The following is an 18,097-nucleotide window of genomic DNA, read 5'->3' on the forward strand; positions in this document are numbered from 1 at the left end:
TTCCAGTTCCACCAGGCCCTGTCCTCCTTCGTGAACGTGTCATGTACAACCACTGCTGCCTCAGCCAGTGATGTCCCGACCAAAAGAAGTCCACCAGCTTGCGTTGCAGGTCTGCAAGCAGACCGCGCGGGGGGTTGAGGACAGCCAGTTTATGCCACAAGGAAGATGCCACCAGGTTGTTAATTATCAGCACCCTCCCCTATATGACACTTGGACAGGAGCCACCTCCACCTGGCCAGTTCCTTGACACCACTGCCGTGGACAGCCCTCCAGTTCTTGCTGACCCACCTCTCCGAGCCCAGGTTACACCCCCAAACACTTTAAGCCCTTCAAACCCCCACTGACAACCCCCTGGAAGCAGAGGAGGACCCTATCCCCCCATGCCCCACATAACAGAAGCTTTGCTCTTTCCCCAGTTTACCTTAGCTGATGAAGCTCCCTCGTACACCTTCAGACTGGTCTCTAGTTCCTGCATATCTTGCCCATCCACCATCACAGAACATCATCTGCAATATGCTGAGACTGCTATTCCTGTCACCACCTCCATGCCTGTCCAGCACACTCCCGCAGTCTCCTGCGTAGCAGTCCTAAAAAAGGTCTCAAATGGCTAGGTGTACAGCTGCCCAGATAGAGGGCATCCTTGTCTAATGCCCCGGCTCACCCAGACAGGCCTACTGAGCGCCCTCCCACCTTAACCATACATGACGCCCAGCATACAACAGCTTCACACAGTTCACAAAGCTCTTCCCAAACCCAAACACAGACATCACATTAAACAGATACTCATGATCCACTCTATCAAAGCCGTCTCTTGATCTAAAGAACCAGTCCAAAAGTTCACATATAGAACCTCTCGACCAAGTCCAACATGTTCCTAATCAAGAACAAGTTGTCCTGATTGAGCGTCCCGGTAACAATAATGTCTGGTCCTTGTATATAGAGTCCAGATGGGACTTCAGTCTGTTAGAGAGGACCTTGGCAAAATCTTGTAGTCCGCACAGAGTAATGCACAGGCCTCCAGTTCTTAAGTTCACACAAGTCCCCTTTTTTGGGCAGGAGAGTCAGAGCCGCTCGACGGCAGCTCATCGCAAACTCCCTCCCGATGCATTCACGGCAAGACGCAAAAGAAGTCCCGTCCAATTATTCCCCAAATTTTTTGGTAAAAACTCCACTGGGAGTCCATCGGACCCCCCGGTGCATGACCCGGGACATCTGGGTACGGCCTCTGCCAGTTCATTGTACAACAGAGGAATGTCCATTTCATCCTCTGTCCCGAGAGAGCTTAGGGAGTCCTGCGAACAGACCTGAGCACACATAGGATCACACATTTCTGCCCTATACAATTCAGTATAAAACTCCACCAGTCCGCTCCCGCATCTCCCCCACCACAGAGGTCACCCGCCCATCAGACAGCGTAGAACAATGCATTACCCTTGGCTTCACTGCTCTGTCCTTTCCAAACCAAAAGAAGAAGGACTGGGAGCATCCATCTCCTTGAGCATGGAGAACCTAGCTCTTACAAGTGCTCCCTTGCTTTAAACCTGGAAAACTGCCCAGGTCCCTACGTAATTCGGCTAAATTAGCCTGGAGGCCTACATTGCCTTGCCCCACCATCTCTACCTCCATCTCACTAATACGCCCGTCTAGTTCCCCCAATACTCTTCCTAGCCTCTGATGATGAGAGAGCTGTGTACTGTTGACAGAAAAAGCCGAATTTGCACTTCCCACATCCACCATTGACTAGAGACTCATACTCCTCGTCTTCGCTTGCCATTCACCTTTCCCAAAAAGTCTGTGTAAAACTGATGCAAAAAGTGGCATCTTGTAAGAGCTTTACATTGAACCTTCAATAAGATGCCTGCCGGGCGCCTGGTGAAATAGACAAGCGAGCCATAGGTGATGTGGTGATCCGAAAACCCCACTGGGAGAATGGTAGGCACCAGCAGCCTATTGCTCTGATTCCTGGACATGTAAAACCGATCAAGTCGAGCTGACTCACCCTAGCCCAACAAAACTTCACCACGTAATACTGTTTGTGTTTGGATGTTTAGTTTCTCCAATCCACTAGGTCAAAAACTGATTATAGATGTCCCTTAAACTCACTGACACTGACTGAGGCTCTTCCCCATTTCTGTCTTTTGTAAAATCCATTGTACAGTTCCAGTCACCTCCGATCACCAGCGTCTCCTCAGGCGCTACTTGTGAGAGTTCCTGTCTAAGACTCCCAAATAGAACCCTCTTTCTCTCCCTGTGTAGGCGCATACACATTTATAAAGACAAAACCCATGTTGTTAATTTCTGCTTAACAACAAGCAACCTGCCCCTACACACCTCCTTTGAGGAGCCAAATTTTTACAGCCAGACCCGGTGCAAAAGGGACTGCCACCCCGCTGCACTAAGATTTGTCCCATGGCTCAACACACTTGCCCCTTCCAACCAGAGCCCCCCAATCAACTTCATTCCACCACATCACTATGCGTCTCCTGCAGAAACAAACACCTGTACTTTCTTTTGTTTACATATTCACCCAACACACTCCTCTTTCCCGCATCTCTGGCCCATTTATATTGAGCGAGCCTACCCGAAGAGTCTCCATAAGAAGTGGGAAAAAGCCAGCAGGAAAATAACCAATAGGAAAGCTCAAAAAGCCCCATGTGTCAGTAAGAAATTAAACATTTAAACAGGTCTGAAGGTAAACCTTACGCACTGTTGTTGGACCCACTTCCTCAACCTAAACCGTTTCTTGGGTGAGAGGACACCATGCCCTCATTTCTCATAGCATGTTGTACTGATCTTACAAACTTTCTAGAATCAGGAAAAAAAGCCTCAAGATTAATTTTTCCCCTTAGTCTCATTCAGGAACCTTGTCAGTTCTCTCAACGTGTACTTAACCCCTCTGGTTGACTGGCTGTCAGCTCCGGCCAATTGAAGAGGAGTCTGAAAAAAATAACTCCTCATCCTCTTCCTCAGACTCACTTTCCTCCTCTTCTCTATCTCCCACCCTGACCACCTGCCCTTTCTCTCTGGTTAGGCCTCACCACAGCAACAGCAACATTTCCATGGTGCCTTTGTCCACACCCTTTTTCCTTTTCCTCTTGACACCCTCCTCTCCCCCCCTAATCCTTACACTTCCCACTATACTCTCCTCATCCACTAGAATAACCTGACTAGACCAGTATCTACACCACCCTCCATAGCCACCCTCCATAGCATGACTAGGGCCAGCCTCAGCTACCCCACCCTCCATAGCATGACTAGGGCCAGCCTCAGCTACCCCACATCCATAGCCTGACTAGACTCAGCCTCTGCTATACCACCATCCATATCCTGCCTAGACCCAGCACCCTTACACCACCCTCCATAGCATAACTAGGCTCAGCCTCAGCTACCCCACCATCTCTAGCCTGACTAGACCCGGCCTCTGCTTCCCTACCATCTCTAGCCTGACTAGACCCAGCCCCACTACCCCACCATCTCTAGCCTGACTAAACTCAGCTACAGCTACCCCACCATCTCTAGCCTGACTAGGCCCAGCCTCATCTACACCACCATCTCTAACCTGACTAGGCCCAGCCTCTGCTTCTGCATCTCCTTACCCCCTGCACTTTGACCTCGATTTCCACCACTGGCGCTTGTACCCTCACCTTGTCTACGGCCTTTGTGTGGGCACGCAAAACTCTTGTGCCCCAAATCCCCACATTCAAAACACCGTAGACTATCTGTGCTGGCAAAACCTGCATAGAGCCCCTCCCATGTCTCACTTTAAAGTGCACATTTAGCTGTTGCTCGTTGTTGTTCAGAAACATAAACACTTGCCTCCGGAACGAAACAACGTGCTTAACGACATCTGCCTGAAACCCTGCTGACAGTACACGGAAACCGCTAGCAAACTTACCAAAACGACTCAGCTCTTTCCTAATTTGATCATCCGTAATAAACGGAGGCAAATTTGCCACTACAACTCTTGTTGAAGGGTAGAGAGAGGTGAAATTGACACCAACACACCTTACAAATATTCGCTAGCAATTAGCCTACCAAACCTAATTAGCCCTTTTCATGAACACAACCACAGCTTTGTTCATTCTAGAAGCAGAATGTATAAACTCAGCTCCTACCTGTTCACCGACCGCGAGCAGAACCTCCTCCACCTTAACTCCGTTCTCAGGAACACACCTGAATCCATGCTGTATAGACAGCGTCTCCTCCGCGCTAGGCTGAGAAGCCATCGCGCACACCACAACTTCCAAACCCCAGGAAAGTTACTCTGTCCTCTTCCACCCTAACTTTGAAAAAAAACTTTGGATACCGCTAAAACAAATATTGCATTAACCCTCCACCATAGAAAATAACATGTAAAGAAAAMAATCAAGAAAGTTAGTTAGGATAGAGCTTTCCACACGCATATTCACCAAAGTAGCCTGAAGTTTGCCTCTTTCTCCCTGGTTTTATTTAAATTATACAACTTTCCCAAGGCCTTTTTATAGCCTATCATAGTCTATAGCACGTCAAATAAATAATGTTTTGTGATAACTGCACTGTGATTTAAACATTTTCGGTTAGTGATTTCTTTCTAAACGTTAACGATCCCAATGTTGTTTAAATGTCACACCCCTACTAAATACATTACAAAGACATGGGGTTCAAAATTAAATAGCTTCACACTATACATCCATCAGTCCTCGAAAATTGTAAAGTAACATTATTTATTAATTTCACTGATCTTGTTGTTCACCCTTTCAGGAGACCTCGATTTGCCGGTGCAATGGCAGTGTTCAGTCCACAGGTGCTTCTGGCAGTAACAAGATCAAGGTAGGAGACCAGGGCACCTGCTCTACATTAMAAACCATTTAGACCTGCACTAACCTCTACTACACAGACAGTGGGGCCACTGTCCGTGTCCACAAGATCCCTGGGTGCTAAATCAGTTGATTAACACTCAGGAAGTCATATGACCAGGCAGTCACTGACATACAGGTGTATCTGTGTTCTGTCTCCAGGGGATCTTACCTGCTGTCTAAAAGGCACAGCTGCTGTCCCCTCCCCTACACTGCTTACGTCCACCACCACCTGGACCCCGCCAGCCGCGTGTCACCCCTAACCTCCCTCAGGCACTCCAGGTCTGGCTATCCTCAGTGCGTTCGACTCCATGGCGCCAGACCCCACCACACCACCCTGCTGGCCAGATCTCTGCACAGCTCCTGTGTCTGGCTGCAGGGCACCAAGCAGGACACCAAAGCCCCCGCCACCCCAGCCCAGGATGACCCCCCAGGGACCCCCAAGAATGGCCCCTCTGTCCCCGCACCCCAACCTCCAGCCCCTGCTCCCCCCGCTGCCGTCACTGTAGCGGCTACAGCTGCCCCTACGGTCCAGGTAGTGAGGAAGTCTATTGGCCAGAGGGTAGTGGATGAGCTGAAGCACTACTACAATGGTTTCAGGCTGCTGGGAATCGATACCAAGATCGCAGGGAGGATGGTGTGGAGACTTCTGCACGGACAACTGCTCTCACGCAGGGAGAGGAGACGGGTAAGGCCGGGGGAGTGATACAAATAAACCAATGTTTCATCTACCTTCTCCATCCCAGTCGTTAGCCACCATGGCCCATAACGTCCCACCAATGGACAGCTTAGCTGACAATATCACAAAAACTTTGTGTTTGCCTCAAAGGGGCAGAAGGCCATGTGTTGTAATGGTTCTGGGTGACCAGGTAGCTAGCAACAATGACAAGAAACTGTCATGTTGTGAATCATGTGTCTTGTTTCAGCATGGTTGATCTTGTTGATACCATGTCTTGTTTTGAGGTGTTTTGACTGATGTCAAATTTGCTAGCTAGCTAACCAACATCTGTAATGTTGTATTTGAGAGTACTCATTGTGCAACTTCATTTATGTTTTCAATAAACATTGGAGACGAAATATAGTTTACATGTTATAATCAATCTAAGCCAACCCCACCTGTTTTGCCCTATAGTTGCGTACGCGTCGGTTTTGTTGCTGAACAACCAATCCGTCTATTGGTTCCACCGATCTGACCAACACTGGACGAGACTAGAGCTTGGTTAGACTTAATGAGGATGATCAGCATGTAAACATTGATTGAAAGTGCTGAGCTGTATTTGACCTGTATGTGACTATGTTTTAGGTTGACTCTAAACTGTCTCCTGCATATTGCCCTCACGGCAGCCAGCATGTGTATAGTAGGTCAGACTGTCATTGTTGTGACCATGCAGGAAGTGTAGGCTGAACTCTCTCTGTGTTTAACATGTTCCTGAAGGAGTAAATAAAAGGCTTGGGCGATATACAGTGTATTTAGAAGTACCGGACATATGATTTTAAATACAGAAGAAGAAAAAAACGTTTGTTTTGTTCGTTTTTTGGGGGTCTGGGTGTGAGTGCTACACCACTGCTTATAACTATAAGAAATCTAAGATATGTCAAATATGTTATACCCAGCTCAGGGCTCCAGCTATGCATTTGGTTTACTAACTTGCTAGCTAAGTGGCTAGATGTCAAGATCAAGCTTCTTGGTTCCAGCAGAGACATTGAATCCCCTCCTGGATCAAGATCCCTTGTTCCCCCCCCACACAAAAAATGTAAAACGCGCCCCTTATGTGCACTTCCGGTAATACCATATTCCCCGGTATGGTACAGAGATGGTATGAAAATCAGGATACTGCCAAACCCTAGTAAATAACAGGGTGAATCATAATTTTATGCCTGAGGGCAGGGTGAGAGAACCTTGGATGCGTCCCAAATGGCACCCTATTCCCTATGTAGTGCACTTGTTTTGACTAGGGCCTCATAGACTTCTGTTCAAAAGTAGTGCACTATATAAGGAATTGGGTCCCATTTGAGATGGGGATTTGATACGCATAACGTGGTGACACAGCTCCATCTTGGGGAATCCAATTCAGAGGGTGTCCTGTTTCTAACAGTGACTGCAGTTGGTTGAAGGGTTCACGGTCTAGACGAGCAGCACTTTCTCTGCTAACTACTACCCTCCATGTTGACGCTCAACGCTCCATGACAATAATAACATGATAAGAATTCCCATTAGAATACTAAATCTATGGCTTTGAAATGGGGTGCCTTTCGTAAATTCGCTCTTGCTATCCTTCGATTTCAGAGCACTCTCGTCTGAGTGTGCCAGAGTTTAGAATATTTGAGGAATTTACGAACGCTCAACACCCGTTCGAATATGGCAGGTGTAAACAAATGTTGTCAAAAAAGCGTAATTAAATTGTTGCCAGCAGCACAGTTACAGTCACCAACGCTCTAGATAACATGGAAACAGCCTAACCAGCTCTGCCAGAGTGAGTAAAATGGTCAGAGTGAGCTGTTCTCTCATTTGTGTCTGGAAGTAGCTAGCAAGCTAACCAACGTTAGCCAGTTAACTTGGGTGCTTGACTGCTGTTGTGAGGTCAGAACGCACGGATAAACCCTACTCCTCGGCCAGAGCGTCTAGTGTGAGCTCTGAACGCTCAGAGAGCGAAATGCTCTGAATTTACAAACGGACAATCTGACAACGCTCTGAATTTACGAACGCCCAAAGGGCACTCTGAGCGCACTGGCACTCCAGATTGAATTTACGAACACACCCATGGTCTTACTGTACATCCTACAGTTACCAAAGAAAGCTTTGGCATACTGTAGTCTCGTGATTCTCATAGATCTGTCTTATGTAACAGTTAATAACAGTTAATTGGAGGGCAGGATTTACAGCAATGTAGTACTTTAGGAGTACCAGGAACCTGAGAATCATGAAACAATGTTCAGCTGATCACCTCAATCTCTGGGAGGTGTTCAGCAGTCAGGCACGTAACAGGGAAAGGTGTTACCCGTTAAACTTGTTAAACCAGTAACAATGCTGCTCATTTTTGCTTTCAGTTTGAACATGTTGTTTTCTCTCGTTGTGCCTATTGAACGCAACCAAAGGAGTCCACCAGTCCACCACATGCTGTGAGGTATTCTAGTTGAAGCCTCAGCCAATTTTAGAAGCCCACCTGTTGGCCATAGTGACAAAAGCTAATTTCCTGAATTTCTACACATTTGGCCATGTGGTGAAGATAACATTTTGCAGTTTTAAAGCACATTTCCTGCAATTATACACATTTTGCCATGGCTTATGCTATCTGAGTGACTCAAACATTATAACAAAATCAATGGGGGCCCAATAACATGGCAAAAAACTCCTGAATGCAGCATCTTTGGAATTTTAGATTGTTTGTCCTGAAAGAGGATTTTATAAAAAATATATATTTAGGTACATTTTTCTACCTACTTTATATCTTGTTTTAGTCCTTTAAGTTTACACTGAAAACGGACATAGGTGGCCCGCCCAATACTTTTCAATGCAGAGAAAAAAGTCCTCTGACTTCAGCCGCCAGGTTCATCAGTAAGGCTGATTTAGAAGGATGTATTGACCCTATTGCTTAAATGATACAGGATAGGCACACCAACAGAATTTGTTCCTGACTTGCCTAGTTAAATAAAGGTTAAAAAAACWGCCCGCCGTGTGACCCATGCTGTGTAAATGCCATGGTAGAGCTTTTCTCGGCACCGGTCTATTTTAGAAAGACTCACAYTCCTGGTAGTTTGCCAGAGACTGAGGGACAGAATCCTAACATATTGTTGCCCATGGTGGGTCAAGGTGGAATACTTCTTGTCTAATGGCTTAATATGTGACCACAGACATTCGTTTTGGTGACTTGGGAGGTCAAAAGGTCAAAGAACATTTTTGCGAAAAAGTTTTGTTGGTCATATTTAAAAATGTTTTTGTCAGTCACATTTCTAAATGTTTGGGATCCACTCTGTACATAGGTGTTGTGCACTGCAAAACTCACATTGCATCACTGCATCTTCTATAATGCCAATAAACCATATGGAAATGTTTGGCTTCCAACCCCTGTTATTCTCTCTCTCTGTCTCTCTCTCTCTCTCTGCCGCTCTCTCTTGTTCTCTCTCTCGCGCTGGCTCCTCTATCTGTCTCGCTGTCCTCTCTCTCTCTCACTCTGTCGCTCTCTCTCTACTCTTGTTCTCGCTCTGGCTCCTCTCTCTGACTCGCTCTCTCTCTCTCGCTCCTCTCTCTGTCTCTCGCTGTGTCTCTCGCTCTCTTCTCTCTCGCTTTCCTCTCTCGCTCTACTCTCTCTCTCTCTCTCCTTTCTCTGTCTCTCACTCCCTCTCTCTCCCCCTATCTCTTCTCTCTCCTCTCCTTTGACGTTGTTACTTATCGTTGTCAGACATGTTACTGTTTGGTTTGCTAAGTGTTATCTGTGTCTCTCCAGCTGATGAGGACGTGTGCTGACCTGTTCCGCCTGCTACCCTTCATGGTCTTTATCATTGTCCCCTTCATGGAGTTCCTGCTTCCCGTTTTCCTCAAGCTCTTCCCTGAGATGCTGCCCTCCACCTTCGAGACAGAGACCAAGAAGGCACGTTTTTCACGCTGTTACAATGTTAATGACCCTGTTGTATGCTGCTTATCAATGGTCTAAACTTGCTTCCTTGTTTCCTCTCCTTCATCTGGACTGATCTGAAGTCATGATATTTTAGGTGAAAATGGCTGTTTTCCTGTTCTTCCATATCAATGCAGATGAAAGGAGACAAAAGTACACTATTGAGATACATCCCAGTAGGAATATCCTTCCACAGACCTGTAGGCCAGTAGAATAAGCAGGGGTGTGTCCCAATAATCTCTCCTTTCTCCCGACGTGTGCACTTGTTCACCTCCCTTCATAGATTTGACAGTGCATTACTGTTCTAAGAAACTCTTTAGCCCATGCCTACACCAATCCATTGTTTTTACATTTGTCAGGAATAGTCAACGAGTGCACACTTCAGGAAGAGAGAGAGATTATTGGGATATACCCCAGGTCTTTGTGTGGGATTAGCTCCAGTAGGCCTGACCTGTCGGGTCTAATGGTCCCTGTCTGCTCATGGCTGAATGACTCTCAGATATGTCCTCCTGCTCCTGTACAACAGTGGTGCCTGGCCTGGCCTCTCACATCATGGCCGTTGGGATACCAACAGGAAGCAGTGGTAAAGACCACCTTTAGCCAACTGGTGCATTTTGAAGTGGGAATGTTTTCAATTATGAACAGGGTGGTTTGAGCCCTGAATGCTGATTGGATGACAGCCGTGGTATATCAGACCGTATACCATGACAAAACATTTATTTTTACTGCTCTAATTACATTGGTAACCAGTTTATAATAGCAATAAGGTACCTCGGGGGTTTGTGGTATATMGSCKATATACCACACCCCCATGCCTTATTGCTTAAATATACCCTTTTAAACATTACCTTTCAACTTGATTAAATGCGATTGAGGCTCCTTTTTAGAACATTCTAAACCAATTGCTATTAGCTAATGCTAGATTATGCATAAGGACCATTTGAGAAATAACTCTTTATAATAATCTCTTTCTCCTATCCTTCTCTCCCTCTCTGTTTCTCCCTTTTCTTTCTCTTTAGGTGGAGAAGCAGAAAAAGGGTCTTGCTGCTAAGCTGGAGCTGGCTAAGTTCCTCCAGGAGACCATAGCAGAGATGGCCAAGAGGAACAAGACCAAGGCTTTGACCGAGGACGAGACGCAGCGCTTCTCCACCTACGTACAGAAGGTAATTTAGCCAGGGGGCAAAGGTCACTCATCCAAAGCTCTGATTCATGATTTAATGAGTGTTTCAAATGTTCCTCCCGTTGTGTTCGGTAGCCCTTGTCAAAAGGTCTTACAGACCTGATAACGCTCAAGATGTGATTATACGTCCTAAGCCTGTCTGCATGACTAGAGTCCCAAGACTGCTCTAACTAACCCCTGTCCTCCCTCTGTCATCTCCAGGTTCGTCACACAGGGGAGCAGCCCACCACTAAGGACATTGTCAAGTTCTCCAAGCTGTTTGAAGACGAGTTGACGCTGGAGCATCTAGAGCGCCCCCAGCTGGTGGCCCTGTGTAAGCTGCTAGAGCTGCAGCCCATAGGAACCAATAACCTGCTCCGCTTCCAGCTTATGATGCAGCTGAGAAACATCAAAGCAGATGACGAGTTGATAGCCACTGAGGGTGTGCCTGCTATGAGTGTGTCAGAGCTACAGGCAGCATGTCGTAGCAGAGGGATGAGGTCACTGGGTCTGACCACTGACCAGTTACATCAGCAGATGCAACAGGTCAGACACTCAACCTATCTATCTGCAGATCACCTTGTTAAAGATGCATCACTTCAAGCCAGTAAAGGAATCAATCTATTAATTGTATTATAAGAGATGCGTCCCAAATGGCACCCTATTTCTAAGGGAATAGGGTGCCATTTTGGACAACAAACAATTGGCTTCTTCAGTGACCCGTAACCTCTCTCTCTCTGTCTGTTCTAGTGGTTGGACCTGCACTTGAAGGAGAACGTTCCTCCCTCTCTGCTGCTGCTCTCCAGAGCCATGTACCTGACTGACGTCAAACCCATCATACCCGTCATACCCCCTGTACCCAAACTAGAGGTAAGACATCATACCCCCTGTACCCAAACTAGAGGTAAGACATCATACCCCCTGTACCCAATTAGAGGTAAGACACCCCCAACCAGCTCAGTTCAGAATGCTGAAAGGTAATCTGATTCTAGGTTTGGGATCAAGGTACATTTCTGCCTTCAGTGAGTCCCATAGAAGCACAGGTTTCCCCGAGAACTAAGGCTTGACCATCAGATCATGGAGACCTGCCCACATTCTCATGACTGTAGTGATGTAGAAATGCAGGTCAGCCATGTGAAGTACTGTACTTGCTGCCAACTCTCTAAGGCTGAGTTTTCACAGCCAGCCCAATTGTGATATTTTTTCCACTAATTGGTCTTTTGAACTATCACATCAGCTCTTTTCACATCAGCTCAAAACTGATCTGATTGGTCAAAAGACTGTGTAAATGCAGCCTATGAGTCTCTATCACCACAACAGTCTCAGGACACTTTGTGGAAGGCACCACCGCTGCTTACACTACTGGCTTTATCATTCCATTTGTGTGTGTGTTTTTGTTTTCAGAACAGTGTGAGATCATGAGAGAAATGTGTAAGTATGTATGATAGTAATGTAACATCGAGTTGTGTTGTGTGTTGCAGAAGGCCACTCCTCCCCCAGCTGAGATCCCAGAGGGAACCACAGCTTCCTCCTCAGACTTACTGGTAGACCCAGCTCTGGTCATCAAAGACAGGCCGGTCAGTACACAGACAGACACACACACACGACAACAAGGTTTCTGTTATGAAAATGTGGCGTTTGACCGGCAGCATTTGAATTTACCGGACCCATATGCATTGGATGTGTAACCTGATTAGGGTGTTTGTTAAGTTCATGTTTTAAGTATCCCTATATTTCTGTTATTACGGGGCTTATCACTCAGTCAAGAGTGCGCATGCGCAGGAAGTCTGGTCGTTGATGGACCTAGCCTTGAGTGTAATGGCTACTTGTAGTGTGTTCATATAGTATAGTAAACTTTGTTAAACTGGAACCTTGTCGTTGTGTCATTTCGAGTTAACATTGGTAGCAGAGGATGGCTAATAACTACAATGTGRCACCTCGCTTCGACGAGAAGAGGTCGTACGAAAGTTGGAAAAATGAACTGGGAATCTGGACACGCGTTACTAATCTGGARGKMAAAAAGCAAGCACTTGCGGTGGTATTATCGCTCGAGGGAAGAGCGAGAGATACAGCACTGGAAATATCCGTTGAGGATTTGAACAAYGATGACGGTATGGGAACTTTGATCAAAGCACTGGATTCTGTATTTCTTAAAGAAGAGAAAGACCGTGCCTACGAGGCATATTCAAACTTTGACAGTGTTACGAGAGATATTTCGGTTGCAATGACGGACTACATCATTGATTTCGAACAGAGGTACAATAGGATGCGCAAGTACGACATGGTTCTCCCGGATGCAGTGTTAGRTTTCAAGTTGCTAGATACTGCCTGTCTAGATGGTAGGGAGAAACAGTTGGCTTTGACTGCTTGTACTGTGCTGACTTTTGCATCTATGAAGTCGGCACTAAAAATAATATTTGGTGAAAAGACGTCTGTCGCGCCAATAACAGATGGAATGCAAGTGAGTGACGCAGCATATTACACCGAGCAGCACAGAAAAGGCGCCAACAAGTCACGTTCTCAAGACAACCAGAAGAGGGCGCCATTTTCCGGCACAAATCCACTGGACAAATATGGAAGGAGATCGAAATGTGCTATTTGTCAAAGTACTTACCATTGGGTTAAAGACTGTCCTCATAAAAATGAACAAGTTAAACTAACAGAGGAAAATGTAAACACAGAGATAGATCAGTGTAACATTACACTGTTTTCAAATGAATCTGCTTCTGATACTGAGATTTTTATAGTTGAATCCTTAGGATATGCTGTGATTGATACTGCATGTACACGTACAGTGTGTGGTGCAAAATGGCTTGATAGCTATGTCAGTGAACTAAATATGAAAGAAGTACAAAATATGATTGACACATCAAGCAACAGAGCTTTCAAATTTGGAGATGGGATAATTGTCCATTCTACCAAGAGAGTTAAGATACCAGCAAAAATTGGTCAGACTAAGTGTCACATTGAAACAGAGGTGGTCCCTACAGATATCCCCTTACTATTAAGCAAAGCTTCCCTCAAGAAGGCAGAGGCTGTACTAGATATAAAAAATGACAAGGCAGTGATGTTTAAACAACCAGTGACTCTTGAACTTACTACCRCAGGCCACTATTGTGTAAACATTTTAGACAAAGACATCACACAGTCCATGCAAAAATGAGATTCTGACTGACACAGAGAACATGAGCACTAAAGAAAAACACAAAGTATTGTTAAAGCTTTACAAACAGTTTGGACATGATACAGTTGACAGACTTCTGAAGTTTCTCAGCAGTTCAGGGAATAATGATGATGAGAAGTACGAAACTGGAAACAAAGTGTACTACAAACGAGTTGACTGTCAAGAGTGGAAAGGACCGGGAGAAGTCATTGGTCAAGATGGTGTGGTGATATTTGTGAGGCACGGAGGCATGATTGTCAGGGTGCATCACTCAAGATTGCGGAAAGTAAATGATCAACAAGATAGAGGGGCTGTTGCTGAGAATCAGTCTCCTAATGAAAATGACAAAAAGGACACAGTAACAGACACAAACCTACCAGATGTCACATCCATTGATATGGACACTGAAACTGACACAGGAAATGGAGCAGAGACCTTCAACCATGCCACAGGTAATACTGTTGAGCGTTCAAATGAGGAAAACATTCAACAACAGCCACATGTGTTAAGAGAACATGGTTGTTCCAATCTGAAAACTGGACAAACTGTTAAATACATGGACAGAGAAAGTGGTATTCCACATACAGCAACCGTCATTGGACGAGCAGGAAAAGCAWAACACAAGAACTGGTACAACTTGCAGTACTCTGAACCAGCTACACTTTCTGGTACAACAGGGTCAGCTGACCTGTCACTTGTAGATAATATCAGAATTGAACCAATGGAAAATTGAGAAAAACAGAATGACATTCAAAATGATGATGTACTTGAAACAAAGGACGTGTCATTTGACTCAGCTAAGCTAGATGAGCTCACAGTAAAATTGGAGGAAAAATTGAGTGTTTGAGGAAGTCAAAGACATTGGCCAAAAGTGCATCTCAACAAGGTGGGTGTGTACCCTTAAAGAATCCTTAACTGGAATAGTGCCCAAAGCACGTCTAGTGGCTAGAGGTTTTGGGAGCTGGCTGCTAAAGAACTCCCAAAAGACTCACCGCCATGCGCCAGAGTCACTCAGATTGCTGATGTCAGTAATCTGCCAGAAAAAATGGAAAATTAATTCCATAGACATCAAATCTGGATTTTTGCAGGGAACAGAGCTGTCAAGGACATTCACATCCGACCTCCGCCCGAAGCTAAAAGCGAAGGAACACTGTGGAAACTAAAAAAGTGTGTGTATGGACTGGCAGATGGATCACTCTACTGGTACAACAAAGTCAGGCAACAATGCTGAATACAGGTGGAAAAATGTACAAAAGTGGATCCTGCAGTCTTCTATTGGCTTGATCAGACTGCAATGTGACTGGTACTTGCCTGTCATGTTGATGACTTTATCTGGGGTGGCTCACAGACCTTTGCTTCAACTGTGATTCCACACCTCAAAGCTGTTTTCTAGGTTGGCCGTGAGGAGCATGATCATTTTTGTTATGTTGGCATAGAGTTTATTACAGTTGATGGAAAAATACTGATGCAACAGGAGAGCTATATCAAGAATCTTCAACCCATCCACATGGATTCTTCAAGAGCCGTACAAAGGAATTCCCCTCTGTGGAATTGAAGCTGGTCAATTGAGGTCAAAGATAGGACAAATTTTATGGGCTGCGAGACAGAGTAGACCTGGTTTGATGGTTGCAACTTGGCATCTAAAACAAAACACGCCACTGTACAAACCATTCATGAGGCAAACAAAGGTTGTTCGTAAACTGAAATCACAACAAGTGACTTTAACGTTTCAGCATGTTGGAAAAGATGACTCTTTGAAACTAGTTGTCTTCAGTGATGCTTCGCTAGGTTAACACTGGTGGGACAAAACGGCATTTCCTACCTGTAGTTTGTGTCACTGACAACTACTCATTAGTTGATGCTGTGAAGTCAACCAAGTCTGTCACAGAGAGAAGACTTTGAGATTAGCAGCATCAAGGAACTTATTCAAGCACAGAGAATCCAGCGGATTCTGTGGTCGACCACAAAGGAACAGCTTGCTGACTGTCTGACTAAAAAAGGAGCATCCGGTCTTGTGCTCCTACAGGCTCTCAGTAATGGAAAGTGGCAGCTTGAGTTATACAAATAAAAACTGTCACACAACCCATTTGTAATGGGGATCTTGAATAATACRTGGACATTTAATTATGTTGTTGATGTTTTATTTGTCTTTAAAGAAAAGGGGGAGATTGTTAAGTTCATGTTTTAAGTATCCCTATATTTCTGTTATTACGGGGCTTATCACTCAGTCAAGAGTGCGCATGCGCAGGAAGTCTGGTCGTTGATGGACCTAGCCTTGAGTGTAATGGCTACTTGTAGTGTGTTCGTATAGTAAACTTTGTTAAACTGGAACCTTGTCGTTGTGTCATTTCGAGTTAACGGTGTTCACCCACAGTGCTCAGAATGACTGAATTCAGATTTCGATTATGGTAATTCATTTTAACAGAACGGTGTGCGGTTCCTTCTTACCGAATTCCGATGCCCACATTTACTTCTCCCCAGCCAACAAGATGAGTAATGAACAGGAAAATCACTAGCCTATGTCAATCTACAATTCCCCCATAGTAGAAAAGTTGACCTATTCTATTGGTCAGCTTGTCGAGAAAGAAATAGCCCAAACAGACTCTTGGACAGTRGTGGGACAATAGATCCCAAATTCATACAACCAGTAGGCCTAGGCTACATTAAAGTTTATATAAAACGATTGCTTCTCAATATGGTCTGATTTTGGCTAGGCTACACAGTAAAGGGTATAAAACATGAGCACTTTTTTTATGGAAGGGAAATGGAATGCAACACATGATTGGATCATCACTCACGTTTCATCAAAACACAAAGTGCTTTCATTAGATAACAAAAGCCAAAGATAGAAGGCATACAATTTTCCCACAAATCATGAGCCCCAATCATGAGCTTGGTAGCACTGGTCAAAGACAGACCGGTCAGGAATCTTCTCCAGGATGAAGCAGTATACAGTGTCCTCATGTCTGGTGTGTTTCTGTTCCTCCAGGCAGAGGAGTTGAGAGACAATGCTGCCATCTCAGACAAACCTCCTACCCCTGCCCAGGTCATCCAGGTCAGTCACCTTTGACCCCCAGTCATATACCCACAGGGATTAGTTACCAGATGGAATGGCAGAAAGTGCAGTGCTTTTCTAGCATGGCCAGATAGTGATGACCGTGAGGATAAACCAGTGCGTGTGTGTTTCCAAGTTTGTGGCTGTAATCCCATTAAGGCCAATACGGTCTCATCTTTCTCACGACATCCTAGTCTCTCTCACACACACACACACACACACACTTGCTCTACGGGAACAAACAAATTAACTATACGACAATTAACCATTTAGTAGTTAAATTACAGTATGCCCATAACAACAGGTTCCTAAAATATCAAGTCAATAAACACCATGCACTGATGTATGTAAATAAGCTATTTAAAAGTATGTTTATTTCATTTGTTAAAGTCCATGTCACCATAATTCAATGAATGCCATTGGTCTCTTTTTCATTGTTTGTTCCTAGAATAACCATTGTCCTCTGACCTGTAGGCTAAAGGAGCAGAGGCGTCCCAGAAGAGCAAGATGAGCGCCAACGGAGTGTGAGGAGGAGCTAACAGTGAGCAGGACTGCAGGGGCTTGACCACACCACAACCCAGTGTCCTCATGGGTTGGGGGGGCTAGACAATCAAGCTAATCGACAACCTAAGGGATCAGTCAACCCAACCACCCATCTACCCTCCTTAACGCCGCCTCCTCCTGAGTCTAAGATCCCTTTATAGCCAATGGGATCGGTGTCTGATGGAGAGAGGGGTCATAAGATCATCACATGAGATGTTAATGCCGTCAGACCAGACGACGTTTGGCTAAGATAGCACTTTTGCTCTCTTTAATTCTGTCCATGGATCAGAGCCCTATCCTCTCTGGCTACACCTGGATTGAGGTCGCTGGCAGGCGTTTCAAACGGGACACACACCTCTGCTCTGTCTGTTCATTCTCTGGGTCTTCTCACCTGCATCTATTTGGTTTCAAGTTCATGCACTCCATCCATTGGGTTTCACACTCAAACTCAGCAGGACAATGTAATGTAACAAACTCTGAAAAGACCCTGGATTAGGATAATTGTTTTGTTTTGGGATCACAGTAACCCAGTGATGTAACAAATATTATTATTATTTTTATGTCCTTGAAGAGTAGACACCGGCTGGTTGGTTGGTCTGGTGTAACTTTAGTCTGTTTCACTTCAGGTTGTATTTAGACTCATTCATTAGGCGCTGAAGCTGATTCCTCTTGACTAGATACACCTCAAAGACGAAAGCAGTGGGTGGCCGCGGTGTGTTAAAGGTGTCC

At 45.2% G+C, this 18,097-nt stretch overlaps 1 protein-coding gene across 1 annotated transcript in view; it reads left to right on the forward strand.

The window, feature by feature from the left end:
- The window catches only part of LOC111957434 (LETM1 domain-containing protein LETM2, mitochondrial), a 22,851-nt gene extending 5,046 nt beyond the window's left edge, over positions 1-17,805 (forward strand). Inside the window, exons 2-10 of the mRNA XM_023978253.2 lie at positions 4,741-4,809; positions 4,998-5,523; positions 9,281-9,424; positions 10,468-10,611; positions 10,830-11,153; positions 11,358-11,477; positions 12,089-12,184; positions 16,760-16,825; positions 17,300-17,805. Coding sequence (XP_023834021.1) covers positions 4,763-4,809; positions 4,998-5,523; positions 9,281-9,424; positions 10,468-10,611; positions 10,830-11,153; positions 11,358-11,477; positions 12,089-12,184; positions 16,760-16,825; positions 17,300-17,353 — 1,521 coding nt within the window. The 5' untranslated portion in view covers positions 4,741-4,762 and the 3' untranslated portion in view covers positions 17,354-17,805. The remainder of the gene's footprint in view (positions 1-4,740; positions 4,810-4,997; positions 5,524-9,280; positions 9,425-10,467; positions 10,612-10,829; positions 11,154-11,357; positions 11,478-12,088; positions 12,185-16,759; positions 16,826-17,299) is intronic.
- The last annotated feature ends 292 nt before the right edge of the window (positions 17,806-18,097 follow it).

This window comes from Salvelinus sp. IW2-2015, linkage group LG33, assembly GCF_002910315.2.
Source record: "Salvelinus sp. IW2-2015 linkage group LG33, ASM291031v2, whole genome shotgun sequence".
NCBI lineage: Eukaryota > Metazoa > Chordata > Actinopteri > Salmoniformes > Salmonidae > Salvelinus > Salvelinus sp. IW2-2015.